Source organism: Natator depressus, chromosome 1, assembly GCF_965152275.1.
Source record: "Natator depressus isolate rNatDep1 chromosome 1, rNatDep2.hap1, whole genome shotgun sequence".
NCBI classification, from domain to species: domain Eukaryota; kingdom Metazoa; phylum Chordata; order Testudines; family Cheloniidae; genus Natator; species Natator depressus.
The window spans coordinates 229,794,358-229,810,124 of record NC_134234.1 but is presented as its reverse complement, the minus strand read 5'-3'; the positions used below and the strand labels follow the sequence as shown (position 1 = coordinate 229,810,124).

Genomic DNA, 15,767 nt, shown 5'->3' with positions numbered 1-15,767 from the left:
CATTGCCCCCACCCCCACCCCCAAGATAGGAATTGCACAAACTGGGTAATGTTATAAACAAGAAATAAGTTTATTAACTACAAAAGACAGATTTTAAGTGATTATAAGAGATAGCAAACAGAACAAAACAGATTACTAAGCAAACAAAACAAAACACACAAACTAAGCTTGATTCACTAAAGAAACAGGTTACAAAATGAAAAGGAGTACTAGTGGCACCTTAGAGACTAACCAATTTATTTGAGCATAAGCTTTCGTGAGCTACAGCTCACTTCATCGGATGCATCTAGCCCAGTATCCTTCATCGGATGCATCCGATGAAGTGAGCTGTAGCTCACGAAAGCTTATGCTCAAATAAATTGGTTAGTCTCTAAGGTGCCACTAGTACTCCTTTTCATTTTGCGAATACAGACTAACATGGCTGCTACTCTGAAAGGTTACAAAATGTAATTTCTCACCCTAAATGTTGAATTAGGCAGGATGCAGAGTTTCTGTAGCTCAGAGTTCCAGTTATTTCTTCTTACAGACTGGACCCCTGTCTCAGTCTGGACTCACCCCTACCTTTCCCTTCAGGTTAGTTCCTTTGTCCCTTCAGGTTTTTTCAGCAGTCCTTCTTCTTGGGTAGGCAATGGAGGAGAGACCCCAGATCAACTCCCTTCCCAGCCCTTAAAAATAATTTGTTGTTTATCCCCACCCCCTACAGTGGAAAAGTACCAGGAGTGTCCAAGGGAGTACTTTTCATCAGGTGACATTATCAGCTGACATTGTAGTGTCAATGCAGCATCCCAGGAAGCACCTCAGGAAGGTGGGAGATTAGTATCATCAGAGTTCTATTGTCCTTCTTAAATGGGTCATTCAGGAGGATTGCCTGTTGTCTGGTGGGCATTTCCCCAAGTACACACGCAGTTGTAATTGTTACATAGTCAATATTCCTAACTTTAGATACAGAAATGATTCATGCATACAAATTGGATAATCACATTCAGTAAATTATAACCTTTCCAATGATACCTTACATGAGCCAGCTTGCATAAAGTATATCTTAGTTATGCCATATTCATATCATAACCATATTTCTATGAAGAGTATAAGGTGTAATGTCACACCTAGCTCTCTGCCCCAATTTTTCTTTTATCCAATTGCAGGATGATCCATTCTCTGCACTGGACATTCACTTAAGTGATCACTTGATGCAGGAAGGTATCTTGAAGTTCCTCCAGGAAGACAAAAGGACACTTATTCTGGTGACACATAAATTACAATATCTGCCACATGCGGACTGGGTAAGAGGGGAGCCACCACTTGCCAGTTTATCACATTGTAAGGACTGTGGTCACCTCCATGGGCCCTTGGTGGGGATATAGTTGAAGGTGAATCTATAGTGTTTAAACGATTGTTCTGCTAAGAGCCATCCCACCATCTGTTCTTGCAGTGGGCATGGAGGTCCTAGCCCTGTATTCCACTTGTAGGTCTGCAACACTGACTGGTATGGAGTGAAAAACATTTTATTTGAACTTTACTTCCATTTAACCATGGTCAAGTAATTGGCACATAGCTCATAAATCAAAGCTGCTTACAATCTTTGATTGAAATGTGCTATACAAACAATTATTCTATTATTAATTATACCTTGTCCTCTTTCTTTTGAAGCAATATGTCCACAAATAACTATTTCCTGTAATAGTTTCATTGTAAGATATATCTTGACAAAATAACTTTTAAAAGCTATTGATAAAATGTGCGGCCATTGGGTACAATGAACACTGAAATTAGCCCAGTTGTGAGTTTTAGCTCATTCACATTGAGATCTTCAGCATTGTTCCAAATGCAGTGATTATGTCACGTTGTTGAGTAGATGTATTGATAATCCTCTTTTCTAGATTATAGCTATGAAGGATGGTTATGTGCTCAGAGAAGGGACATTGAAGGACATCCAGACCAAAGATGTTGAACTGTATGAGCACTGGAAAACTCTGATGAATCGTCAAGACCAAGAATTAGAAAAGGTAATGACAGAGAGTGGGACGAGGGTGCATTGTAGCAAAGCATCTTGAATGTTGATCCATGTCTGAGTCCATTCTAATGTACTTATGGTGAAATTCTCCTCTCAGGTTGATTGATGGGTGGAATTCTGCACATCAGTAGACCTCATGGGAGGATTTTGAGTGCAGTGACTTGGTGTTCTGGGCTCTTCAAGGAGACCAGAAACATAGGCTTCTGTGTTACCCCTCTGTCTCAGCAAGAGAGAGTTTTGCTGGAGCTTAAACTGTGTCAGCTCTCTGCCATACCAGTCTATCCACCTCACCAGCAAACTCCTCAAGGTTCTTCCAGTCTAATCCTTGCCTCGCAGGCAATGTTCCCTCTAATTTTTGACAGGCCGTGTACGCAAAAAATTTCTTCTGTGCAAATTTTTGACAGGCTGTGTGCGCAAAAAATTTCTTCTGTGCAAATTTTTGTGCTTCTGTGCAAATTTTTGTGCATGCGGTGTTTCGCCTTGTGCGCGGGGTTTAGGATCTGTGTGCGTGCGCACATGTGCACAGCTTAGAGGGAACAGTACTCGCAGGTAACATTTAGTGAACCCCAGGTCCTGAGTTCCTCCGAGACATCTCCTTGCAGTGTCCACTGTTCTCAGTGGACTCTCACACAAATTATTAAGTCTGCTATCTCCAGAGAGGCACTACGCACATACTAACATCTTAGCCCAGCTGAGGACACATTCTTCACCTTAATACACAGCACTGAGATGGTTTATAATAAAAGTAAGTATAGGTTTATTAATAAAGAACATAGATTTAAGTGATTCTAGGCAAGAGTAATAGAGACAGAAATGGTTACAAATAAAACAAAAGTAAAACATGCTTTTTAGAGTCTTAAATTGAACAGATTACAATACTGGTCTCAGGCAATTTCTCAGAATCTTCAACCCATATGGCTGAAGGATCCACCTTTCACAGATTTCAAGAGCGCTTTCCTCTTTTGTCCCTTAAGTGATAGATAGGTAAGGGGTTCTCTCCCCTTCTTTTTATAGTGCTGTCATAAATATAAAGCGAAGGGTAAACCCCTTTGAAATCCCTCCTGGCCAGGGGAAAACTCCTCTCACCTGTAAAGGGTTAAGAAGCTAAAGGTAACCTCGCTGGCACCTGACCAAAATGACCAATGAGGAGACAAGATACTTTCAAAAGCTGGGAGGAGGGAGAGAAACAAAGGGTCTGTGTGTCTGTCTATATGCTGTCTTTGCCGGGGATAGACCAGGAATGGAGTCTTAGAACTTTTAGTAAGTAATCTAGCTAGGTATGCGTTAGATTATGATTTCTTTAAATGGCTGAGAAAAGAATTGTGCTGAATAGAATAACTATTTCTGTCTGTGTATCTTTTTTGTAACTTAAGGTTTTGCCTAGAGGGGTTCTCTATGTTTTGAATCTAATTACCCTGTAAGGTATCTACCATCCTGATTTTACAGAGGTGATTTCTTTACTTCTATTTACTTCTATTTCTATTAAAAGCCTTCTTATAAGAAAACTGAATGCTTTTTCATTGTTCTTAAGATCCAAGGGTCTGGGTCTGTAGTCACCTAGGCAAATTGGTGAGGCTTTTTACCAAACCTTGTCCAGGAAGTGGGGTGCAAGGTTTTGGGAAGTATATTGGGGGGAAAGATGTTTCCAAACAGCTCTTCCCCAGTAACCAGTATTTGTTTGGTGGTGGTAGCGGCCAATCCAAGGACAAAGGGTGGAATATTTTGTACCTTGGGGAAGTTTTGACCTAAGCTGGTAAAGATAAGCTTAGGAGGTTTTTCATGCAGGTCCCCCCATCTGTACCCTAGCATTCAGAGTGGGGAAGGAACCTTGACAAGTGCATTAAACCTTTGAAATATATTCTTCTGAAGTGTATCCCCAGGTAACGTTTTCTCCCCTGCTGCTTGTGCTCCAGGAAGCTGATGCCATCCTGTCTTCCTCATGCTTCCCTCAATTTGCTTTTCCTGTGGACTCAGATGCAAATGAACTTCCATTGTCTCTGGCATCACCTTGCTTACACTAAAATAATGACACTCACAGTAGGTTGGGCTCTCAAGTTAATGTAATGTTACAGGATATGGAAACTGACCAAACTACTTTGGAAAGAAAAACTCTCAGAAGAGCAATGTACCCGAGAGAATCCAAAGCACAACTGGAAGATGAGGATGAAGGTACATTATATCTTTTTACACTGGGTAGACTATAAACATGCATCATTCACATGTAGCCACATTCTTAAGATATTGCTAAATGTTCTTGGCAACGAGATATGAAGATGTTGATGACATTTACTCTTTTGGGCAATAGGAGTGGAAAGTCCAATACTTTGAGCTATTTAGAATTAGACCTGTTTAATGGATTCTTCATGGAGTTTTGCAAACAATGTGCAGGAATAAGGATAGAGGAGAGCTAGAGATGTACTATGCTGCATTTTCTGGAGATAGTAAGAGAGAAATGGGAAAAAAAAGATATATAGAGAAATTCTGGGCCAGAGCCTCAACTAGTGTTAATCGACGTAGCTCCATGGAAGTCACTGTGTTATGCTGTTTTACACCAGCTGAGGATCTAGCCTTCTAGCTCCAGTTTTGTCACATGGTTATGAATGCCCCCACTGATTCTGCCTATTGAGATACCCCCAACAGGCTCCTGACAGTAGCTTGTAGTTATTTGCACATCCTTTTAAAGAAGAACATGATTTTTTTTTAAATTAGAGCTGGAGCCTAGTCTGCTATTTTGGGATCTGGATCTGTCTAGGTATTTGTGGCCCCATCATCCAAGTTACCTTTTTGTCTCCACAAATTTCTACATTTTTGGAGGCAGTGATCCAGATCTGAGTCACTTACAAAGTTACCTGGGGGGTTATAGGCTGCTGGCAATAGGACCTATCAAGAACACCTCTGGGATGTTGGGGAGCCCCTCAGGGGAATATTCAGTTCTGGCAGCCAGTGGGATGGTGCCAGAGAGATAAAGGGATTAACTGAATGCTTCATAAGCTTAGTGGAGTATTGATTTACGTCAAGGACTCACAGACTGGCAGAGTTATTGACTGGATTGACTGTCTAATTAATAAGTTCTGTTTGTGGGGCTGTTTATCCCTGCAGAGTGTTTCATCTGGCTATGCTACTTGAGGTATATAAGGTATTTTCTAAGGCTCATGATGGCACTATGACTTGGTGGTTTAGTGATACCCTCCACTGCTTTGCTCCAGAGGCTGAACATAGCACTTCTTTAACATGTACAGTCTCCAGTGGTCTTGAGGGCAGAAAAACTAAGGTCTTCCCACACTTCTAGTTCTGGGATATAGCAGTAATGCCATGTCAATAGATCAGTCCTATAACCTGGGTACAGATATCTTCTTCCTTCAGTAAGTTATAAAGAATGGGGATTGAAGGCCCTGTGGAGACATGACTATACATTCCAACAGAACACCAGCATCCAACAACTCCAGAATTCTCAGAGAAAACACTTGGTTAAGGTGGTAAAATACATATCAATAACTTCAAGGGTAACATTTAACAGGACTTTGTGCTCTAGTTCCTTGTTATCCTGGTTCTCACATTCACTCATTGTATGATCTTGAAAAGGTATTTAAACTCTCTGTGCCTCAGAACACATGAAATTTCAGATAAATTAGTGACTCTCCATAATATTCAGAATTACTAAAGTACTTCAGACACTGTCAGTTCAGGGCTGTCAAGTCAAAAGAAAGTTCTGTCAGAAGACTCCAGGTCTACATTCCCCTCAAGTGTGCATAGAAGTACTGTGAGCCTCAATACTCTTGTTGTGTCTCAAATCTCCACAATGCAATGTTTTCACAGCAGCATATTGTGATACATAAGCATGTTACAACAGAGCACAACCATCACCTCATGTTGCAATGTGATGTGGTTACACATGATAGTGTCCTCTTCTATGAAGATAAAGTTTGTAGTGATTGCAGGTAATGTTAAGGAAGAGCCCTGCTAAGCAACACGAGGCAACTCTTCTGTATGGAATGTTTGACAAAGTTGTCTGTAGCTTCCCAAACAATCCATAAAAGCCTCACTCCCCATCTGATAATGTAAAGACAAGCTGAACACACCAGAAAAGCTTTTGGAAATCCTAAAACTAGTCTGATTTCTATGAATGCATTCCATACTGAAGATATGATTTATTGAGGGCATGTCTACACTTACCATGGATCGATGCTGTGGTGATCTATCCATCGGGGTTCAATTCAGCGGGTCTAGTGAAGACCCGCTAAATCGATTACAGATTGCTATCCTGGAGTATCCGGTACTCCACCGAAACAAAAAGTGTAAGGTAAGTCGACAGAAGAGTTTCTCCTGTCGACCCAGCGTGGTTGACCTAGGCTACGTTGACTCCAGCTATGTTATTCATGTAGCTGGAGTTGCATAACTTAGGTCAACTTAGCCCCGTAGTGTAGACCTGTCCTTAAGGATTATTAACAAAACTAGAGCTAGTCAACTGAAAGGGATGGAAAAAACATGATTTTGTGAGGGCATTTCACCTTTTCTTATTTTCAAAAATTCAAAAAATGTTAACAAGCTGTAGAGTTGGTGGAAGAAAAGAAAGAACAGTCACAAAACATCTAAAAGTGTTGCTGTTTTTTAATTAAAAATGTGAAATTATCATCCAAATGTCAACATTCAAAAAATGTCAACCATCCCCACTCAAAACATGAATGATTGTCCGTGTGGTATTGAATAAAATCTAACTGATTTGGTCAAATCTCTGAATCACAGAGGAAGAAGAGGAGGAAGATGATGATGATAACATGTCAACAGTAATGCGGCTTAGAACAAAGATGCCGTGGAAAACCTGCTGGAGATATCTTACCTCTGGAGGATTTTTCTTACTGTTTCTGATGATTTTCTCCAAGCTCTTGAAACACTCAGTCATTGTAGCCATAGATTACTGGCTGGCAAGATGGACATCCATGGAGAATGGAAATAAAACAGGGGATTCCACAGACCCTCAACGCTCAAACAAGGTTGGCCATAATTTACAGCTTGTCAGACAAAAATATTCTCAAATAATTGAAAAATAACCGTATGTTAACCTAGTAACCAGTTAGATTGGGAATGTAGCTAATATAGATACTATAACATCAATTGTTAAATAAGATGGGTGAATTGGTTAATCTAATTTAAAAACCAATATAAATCTTAATCCAAATGTCAAACTGAAACTAAAACTTGTTTGAGTTTAGAAGAACTTTGGACTCAAATTTTCAAAAATTGGAGCCTAATAGGCTCCTAAATCCACATTTAGCAACCTAAATTAATACCCAGATTTTCAAAAGTGCTGATCACGCAGCAGTTCCCATTGATACTAACAGAGAAATTAACCCAAAGTTTTGCCATTTAAATAGGATCTGGCAGTGATTTGGATTCGAGAAGTATCCCAAAGTTCAGATGCTTATGAAAACATAGTAAAAGTTTTCTCATGAGATTTCCAGTACCTCTCATATCCAGGCAGAATCCAGAGGGCAGATCCTTAGCTGGTCTAAATTATTATGGCCCCATTAGACCAGCTGAGGAGCTGCCCCTCTGACCTCCAGTGGAGCTTGAAATTAACATTGTTTTTTTTCTTTCTGACATTATCCAAACTTAATTCCTGAAAAGTTCTGTTTTACTTCAGTCTGAGTTTTGGGGACCTTTGCATTTATCCAAACTAGTTCACCTATCTAATTCACAAGCCTTGGGCCCAGTCCTGCAACGTGCTGAACATCCTCAACTCACGACCTTGCAGCATACTCACCTTTAGTAGCTGCAGTGAACTTGATTCATTACGCATCTTCCTGAGACAAATTAGGCCCCCAAATTGATCCCCAATCTGAAAATCTGCTGCACCCAAATATAGGGAATTGCAAGGTTGGGGCCATAGGTTGAAAACTCCTTTTGTAATGTTTAAAAAAAAAAAAAAGAATCACGTTAATTTAAACATGCAGCACATGTTCCGTTATTATTGAAGTCTTTTGGAGTCTGACACATCATCTGGTGTTAGCTCTGAAGAACATTGCCTTGGGGATTTCCAAGGTTAATTTTTTTCTCCTTTTATTATTAATTTTATTATTAATTTATTATTATTATTAGTCTTATCATGTAGCTGTGTTCAGCATGCTTTGTGGAGCAGGGATCGTCCTTTGCCTCATCACATCCCTGACTGTGGAGTGGATGGGCCTCACAGCAGCCAAGAACCTTCACCACAATCTCCTCAATAAGATTATCCTCGGACCAATCAGGTACAGCAAAAGTGATTTTCCTGCTGAGAGGCCAATCTACCAAAGAACACCTGCTGTGTAACACAGTGGCTAGTGCTGAGAAGAGCATGGCTCATTCCCCTACAGCCCTCAAGTCCCGCAGAATCTGAAAGTGCCAGCTGAGACGCTGAAGAAATTACCCTCTTTCAGGCTGGAAAATATACAATTTCAGATTCTGCCTGCTTTTCATACCCAGTGGTTTTCATCTGAAAGTAATTTCAAGTTACAAAGTTTTCAGACAGTTTGAAATTCATCTAGAGGTTTTGGGGCACAGAAGGTTCCCAGGGTGGTGGAAATGCATCAGTTCCAATGCACAGAGGTGGGAGTTTGTGTGCGGGGGACACACACCATATTTCTTATGCTCCAAAGAGACAGGTTCTGCATGAGCTTGACATAGCCCAGCATGGAGGGTGGGTTGGCCCAGGGTGTGATTGCATGCATGCAGTGACTGCAGTTCCCATATAAAGAGTGAATAGGTTACACACTGTCCTGTCCAGCCCAGGAGTTGGAAACTTAACCCAGGACAGCCGGGTGGACTTTACAATGAATCTTTCAAGTTGAGGGAGCCAGAGGATGGATAGAGGAGTTGAGAGAAGGGGACTGAGAGTTTTTCAGGGGGTTGTGGAAGAGGAGACTTAAAAGTTTGGGGTTAAAATAAGATTTAGATGGCATTCCAAATTCAGGTATAAGACTAAATTATAGTTTTCATATTTTCTGACTGGTTCTAGGGGACTGGTTCGACAGTAGCCCTAAGTTCTGACTGAGGCTGATATTTCTCCAGAACCAGACTTTCTCTTCACATAGTTTTTTGCTTCTGTTTTGTTCAATAGATTCTTTGACACAACTCCCCTGGGGCTAATTCTAAATCGCTTCTCTGCTGATACGAATATCATTGATCAGGTGAGCACATTGATCCATTTATTCTATAATGTCTTGCCCAATTAATGCCACCATTTTGGAGAAGAAATACACCGTTTGTATTCAATCAGTACTTCTGTTCTGTATTTGGAAAGAAGGATTCATATCACATGAGGATGATTAACTACTTTCAGCCCACTACTAGCTAAACAACATCTACTAGGCATAAACATTTTAAAATCTGCAGCCGCAAATAACTTGCTCTCAAGAGTCCTAAAAGAGCTGGCTGAAGAGATTTCTAGTTTGATTAGGTTAATTTCAATAAACTTTGGAATACCAAAGGAATTCCAGAAGAATGTAATACTGCTAATTTTGTGCTAATATTCAAAAAGGGCTAGCAGCATGGCTAGGGAACTATAGGCTGGCTAGCCTGACATTAATGTTGGGCAAAATAATGGAAAAACTGATAGGAGATTCAAGCAGCGATTAAATTCTCAGAGATTATTTCCCAGAGCGCTCCCCCCCCCCACCCCGCTCCTGATTCTGGGCTCCGGTCTTCAGCTGCAGGATGTCTAAGGTCTTTAGCCCTGCAGGGGGTTGGGTGCCGGGGCTCAGGGACTTCAGCCCCGTGGTGGGAGGGAAGCGCCAGGGTTCAGGCTTCTGCCCTGAGGCAGGTGCCAGGGCTTCCGTGGGTTTGAAAATGTTTACCAGAGCTCTGCTTCGGTGGGCTCAGGCTGAATTTAAGCCTTGGATTCAAGTGATAAAGAATTAAAAGATAGGAATATAATTAATGCCACTTAATAAGGTTTGATGGAAAATAATTCTTGTCTAGCAAAGCTGATTTCATCCTTTAATGTGATTAGAAGTTTGGTTTATAAAAGTAACTGCATAGATGCAATAGACTTTTGTAAGGCATTTGACTGAGTACTGCATGACATTCTGCTTAAAAATTAGCACTAGACAATATCTATAATGTTCACATTAAATGCTGAAGAACCGGTTAACTGACATCTCAAAAAGTAGCCGTCGTTGGAGCATCGGTGCTGGAACTAGTGGTACTGGGGGTTGCTGCTGCATTCCCTGGTTTGAAGTGGTTTCCATTATATACAGGGTTTACAGTTTGGTTCAATGGCTCTCAGCATCCCCATGATACAAATTGTTCCAGCGCCCCTGCAATGGGGAATCATCACTGAATGGGGCTGTTTGTAGTGGGCTTCTACAGAGATTAGAATGAGGCCCGACACTATTGACCATTTTCATCAAGGATATAGAACAACTATAAAATCGCTGATGATGAAATTTGCAAATGACACAAAGATTGGCAGAGTGGTAAATAATGAGAACAGGGCAGTCACAGAGTGATCCTGATCACTTGGTAAACTGAGCCCATTCAAACAAAATACTTTTTAATACAGCAAATGTAAAGTTATATATCTAGGAACAAGGAATGGAGAATGAGGGGAACTGTATCCTGGAAAGCAATGACTCTGGAAAGGGCTTATAGAGGGCTCATAGAGGGCTTAGTGGGTAAGCAACTCAGCGTGAGCTGCCAATGTGATTCTGTGGCAAAAACAGCTAATGCGATTCTTGGATGCATAAATAGGGGAGAAGTGAGAAGGAAGGAGTGGGGAAGTGATTTTATTTCTGTGTATGGCAATGTCAAGCAACACTGTAATACTAGCAGAGAAGGGCACAAAAAGAACCGATGGCTGGAAGCTGAAGCCAGACAACTTCAAACAAGAGATTAGGCACAAGTTTTTAACAGTGAAGGTTATTAACTGCTGGAATAATCTAACAAGGAAAGTGATGGATTCTCCATCTCTTGGTGTTTGAAATCAAGACTGTGTGCCTTCTGGAAGTTATGCTTTAGCCAAACTCGAATCATTGGGCTCAATACAGGGGCAACTGGGTGAAATTTAATAGTCTATGATATAGAGAATGTCAGACTAGACCTAATGGTCCCTTCTGGCCTTAAACTGTATGAGTCTATGTAAAGTTATAGTGCAAGGGTTCTCAAAGTGGGGGTCAGGACCCCTCAGGGGGTTGCGAGGTTATTACATGGGGGGTCGTGAGCTGTCAGCCTCCATCCCAAACCCACATTGCCTCCAGCATTTATAATGGTGCTAAATATATTATGAAGTGTTTTTAATTCATAAGGGGGGGGTTGCACTCAGAGGCTTGCTGTGTGAAAGGGGTCACCAGTACAAAAGTTTGAGAACCACTGTTATAGTGTATAATAGTGAACTAAGGACAGATTTCAACAGAAGAGTTGTTTGCGGAGCTTCCACTACTTCTGAGAACCAAGATGCTTGGATGATAAGTGATTGTGAATGTTTTATCTAGAGGCATATGTACAAAGGAGAGTGATTGCAGGGTTCTCAGAACAGGACACCCTATATGGAACAACAGGAAACTCAAAAGCACTACTAAGTTATTTGAGATCTCACAGAGAAGATTCCCTTTTTTGTCTCATAATGAGGGGAAGAGACTGCCTGTTTCTCCGTGACCCTGGGAGATGCTGAGCATCAGCAAGTCCCAGTGGCCCTAATTCTGGCCTCCACTGAAGCCCCTGTACATTGGCTCTAGGCTTATAGAAATAGAAAAGCCCTTGGAAATTCCTCTGGCATAAAGGGGATTCCCAGTGGGGAAGGGCCAGCAGAATGGCTACAGACCAGCCCCACTCATCACGCATGGAGAGTATATAGTTGCCATATTCCTGAGGTCGGTCTAATACATGTTTTTATCTTATTTCTGGAATAGCACATTCCCCCTACTCTGGAGTCTCTCACCCGGTCCACTTTGCTCTGCCTGTCGGCTATCGGAATGATCTCGTACGCCACTCCGTGGTTCCTTGTGGCTCTTGTACCTCTTGGGGTAGCCTTTTATTTCATCCAGAAATACTTCAGAGTGGCTTCCAAGTAGGTATTAGAAAGTTGCCATGTACATTTCTTTTAAAACCCCTGTATTTATGATTTATCCTAGAATATAAATAAAGCTAGTCAAGAATGGAAAATAATTTCCTTGATAAATTCCACTGATAAATGTTTCTCTTTTTCAATTAAATGTTTGAAAATTTTTAACCTGCAATAGAGATGATTGAAAAATGGAAAAACTTTCCACAGAAAACCTTGTCCACTTTTCAGCAACATTTAATACATTTCAGAAAATGCTGACTGTCTCTAAAGATTATGCTTTTTGAAAAAAGAACAAGAGTACTTGTGGCACCTTAGAGACTAACCAATTTATTTGAGCATAAACTTATGCTCAAATAAATTGGTTAGTCTCTAAGGTGCCACAAGTACTCTTGTTCTTTTTGTGGATACAGACTAACGCGGCTGCTACTCTGAAACTTGTCAGTATGCTTTTTGAGAATTTCCTAAAATTACACTTGCTTGGAGAATTGAATTGCTCAGGAGATTGGTAATAAAATGTGAAACTTTTTCGCACTAGAGTCATTATTTCAATTCTAGACTACAACCCCATTTTAGGAAAACATTCTTACTCAAGAAAACGCTTTAATTTTAAGCATGTGCTTCGGCAGTTTCCCAAATCAGGTCTCAGGTGCTTGGTTGGTTGTCTTACTCGGCTTCTTAGTGGCTAGATATCTATGTCACAAAAACCATAATCACAGATTAGCTCCAGCCCTTGATGTCAGTCATAGCAAAATGGCCAACAGCTGAACAGAAGTGAAGACCTGACGGTCACTTCAGGTCAAGATTTATGCACCTCAGTGGGGAAGTGTAGTGGGAAGTTTGAACTGTCACTGTGCATACTGTACCTGTTCTGTTGATAATCATAGGCATTTCAGACTGAGAGCTGGAACAGTCTCTTTCAATGGCAAAACACTCTTATTGACATAATTTAGAGCCAACAGCCCCTGCTAAAATCAGTGGAGCAGGACTGGGCCTCAAAATTATCCACAACAAAAACTGATGATAACTTTGATTAATTTTAACCTATGTTCTTCAGTTTTAGGCAGCACATGAGTTTTCAAGGAGAATTACCAATATGAAAATGTTGAAAGCAAATTTTTGAATCAGGGTAAATTTATAATGATCTGTAATTCAAAAGCAATTTGATGAATTTCCATTACACACTGCAGAAACATTCTCCTTCCCCTACCAATTTTCCAAGCCAAAGTTGTAAAAGGCACTAAAATAGGTATTGTGGAGACCGTGTGGTCTAGTGGGTAGTGCACTTGACTGGGCGACAGGAGACCTGGCTTCCGTTCCTAGCTCTGCCACTGACCTGCTGTGTGAGTGTGAAGTAGTCTCTTGAGCTCTCTGTGCCCATTTTCCCCTTTGTCTGCCTTATCTTATTTAAACTCTTCTGGGCCAGGGCTGTCACTCACTGTGTGTTTGTACCAGGCCCCCATAAAAATTTATAATGGAACTTGATAGCAACTTTAGCTACAGAGAGGCTACTGCTTTTCCATGATATGCCCCAGCCTCTTTAAAGATTCCAATAAATTCAAATGGCATTCTTAGCTGAGAATGACAAGCAAATTAGTGGTGATAGTGGTTTCAAATTAATATATAACATTGTAGTATAGAAAGATATGACTCGGCCATTCCTACCTCAAAAAAATAAAGCAATGGATTAAGTGGGATGGTGCATGTCCAATTCAAAGCTCTGTTTTCTTCCCATAGTTTTCTATAAGGGAGCAAAACCACATGCTGGCCCAGATTTTCAATATTGAGTGCACCCAATTTTCTCACAAGCACTCCTGGTTCCTGTGCACAGGCACGGGAGATGTTACACACACTGTGTGCCTGAGTCTCTTGACCCTTGCATATTCACTAGGCATTGCAAGTGCAGATGGTGGGCATCCACATAACTATACATTCTTTTTCGTGCACACTTCTGAAACTTTGGGTCAGCAATAGACATTTTTTATTATATACTTTGAACTCCATTTAATCCCAAGTTAGAAGATCTGTTTTCTTGTGCTTTACAATAGAAATGAGGCTGGAGGAATACTATTGTATCTATAAAAGTCATTCATGTGAAACAAACTGTGAAGGAATAGCCTGAGCGTGTATTCAAACAGGACTTACGTTGGAGTCCTATCCAGGCACACGATCTCCATTAATACCTTCAGCTCCCAACTAAAACCCCTCCAACGCATTATTAAGGATCTACAACCTATCCTGAAGGATGACCCAACACTCTCACAAAACTTGGGAGACAGGCCAGTCCTTGCCTACAGACAGCCCCCCAACCTGAAGCAAATACTCACCAGCAATCACATACCACACAACAGAACCACTAACCCAGGAACCTATCCTTGCATCAAAGCCCGTTGCCAACTGTGCCCACATATCTATTCAGGGGACACCATCACAGGGCCTAATAACATCAGCCACACTATCAGAGGCTCGTTCACCTGCACATCCACCAATGGGATATATGCCATCATGTGCCAGCAATGCCCCTCTGCCATGTACATTGGTCAAACTGGACAGTCTCTACGTAAAAGAATAAATGGACACAAATCAGATGTCAAGAATTATAACATTCATAAACCAGTCAGAGAACACTTCAATCTCTCTGGTCACGCGATTACAGACATGAAAGTTGCGATATTGCAACAGAAAAACTTCAAATCCAGACTCCAGCGAGAGACTGTTGAATTGGAATTCATTTGCAAATTGGATACAATTAACTTAGGCTTGAATAGAGACTGGGAGTGGCTAAGTCATTATGCAAGGGAACCTATTTCCCCTTGTTTTTTCCTACCCCTCCCCCCAGACGTTCTTGTTAAACCCTGGATTTGTGCTGGAAATGGCCCACCTTGATTATCATACACATTATAAGGAGAGTGATCACTTTAGATAAGCTATTACCAACAGGAGAGTGGGTTTGTATGGGGGAGGGGGGGAGAAAACCTGGATTTGTGCTGGAAATGGCCCAACTTGATTATCATACACATTGTAAGGAGAGTGATCACTTTAGATAAGCTATTACCAGCAGGAGAGTGGGGTGGGGGGAGAGAAAACCTTTTGTAGTGGTAAACACCCATTTTTTCATGTTTTGTGTGTATAAAAAGATCTTCTGTACTTTCCACAGTATGCATCCGATGAAGTGAGCTGTAGCTCAGGAAAGCTTATGCTCAAATAAATTGGTTAGTCGCTAAGGTGCCACAAGTACTCCTTTTCTATTAACTTTTAGGAACACAAATATTTTTGATATTTCCCATAACACTTTCACCCCATATAATGTTTACCACTACATTCCCCAAAAATTACTTTATATTTTCCATCATAAATTGGTCATACTGCAGTATATTAATCATCCAAATACAAGCATCAAATTCATCTCTCCATGGAGTAACATTCAGTACTGGTGAGTAAGAGATAGATTATCTATCAAAATACACCAACACAGTAGAATTTTATTAAGGAGGGTAAATATCAAATGCTGTGACCCATAGTCTGGCCTTCCATTCACATGCTATTCCCATTTGCTACAGTGGGAGTTTTATGTGTGTCTGAGGACAAAATTTGTCCCTATGTTTGAGCACACATTCTAGTTGCAAGAGATTGGATTTGTAGGCCTATATCCTCAAATGGATTAGCTGAGTGGATTATTACTCGATGACTGATTGAGAAAATCTGCCTGGCTAATGAAGA

At 40.8% G+C, this 15,767-nt stretch overlaps 1 protein-coding gene across 4 annotated transcripts in view; it reads left to right on the top strand.

The window, feature by feature from the left end:
• The window catches only part of ABCC9 (ATP binding cassette subfamily C member 9), a 131,810-nt gene that overhangs the window by 83,027 nt on the left and 33,016 nt on the right, over window positions 1-15,767 (top strand). For all 4 annotated transcript variants that reach the window (XM_074937588.1, XM_074937581.1, XM_074937574.1 and 1 more), the window contains 7 exons: window positions 1,146-1,283; window positions 1,881-2,006; window positions 4,087-4,183; window positions 6,758-7,005; window positions 8,111-8,259; window positions 9,108-9,177; window positions 11,896-12,053. In XM_074937588.1, the coding sequence (XP_074793689.1) occupies window positions 1,146-1,283; window positions 1,881-2,006; window positions 4,087-4,183; window positions 6,758-7,005; window positions 8,111-8,259; window positions 9,108-9,177; window positions 11,896-12,053 (986 nt within the window). The remainder of the gene's footprint in view (window positions 1-1,145; window positions 1,284-1,880; window positions 2,007-4,086; window positions 4,184-6,757; window positions 7,006-8,110; window positions 8,260-9,107; window positions 9,178-11,895; window positions 12,054-15,767) is intronic.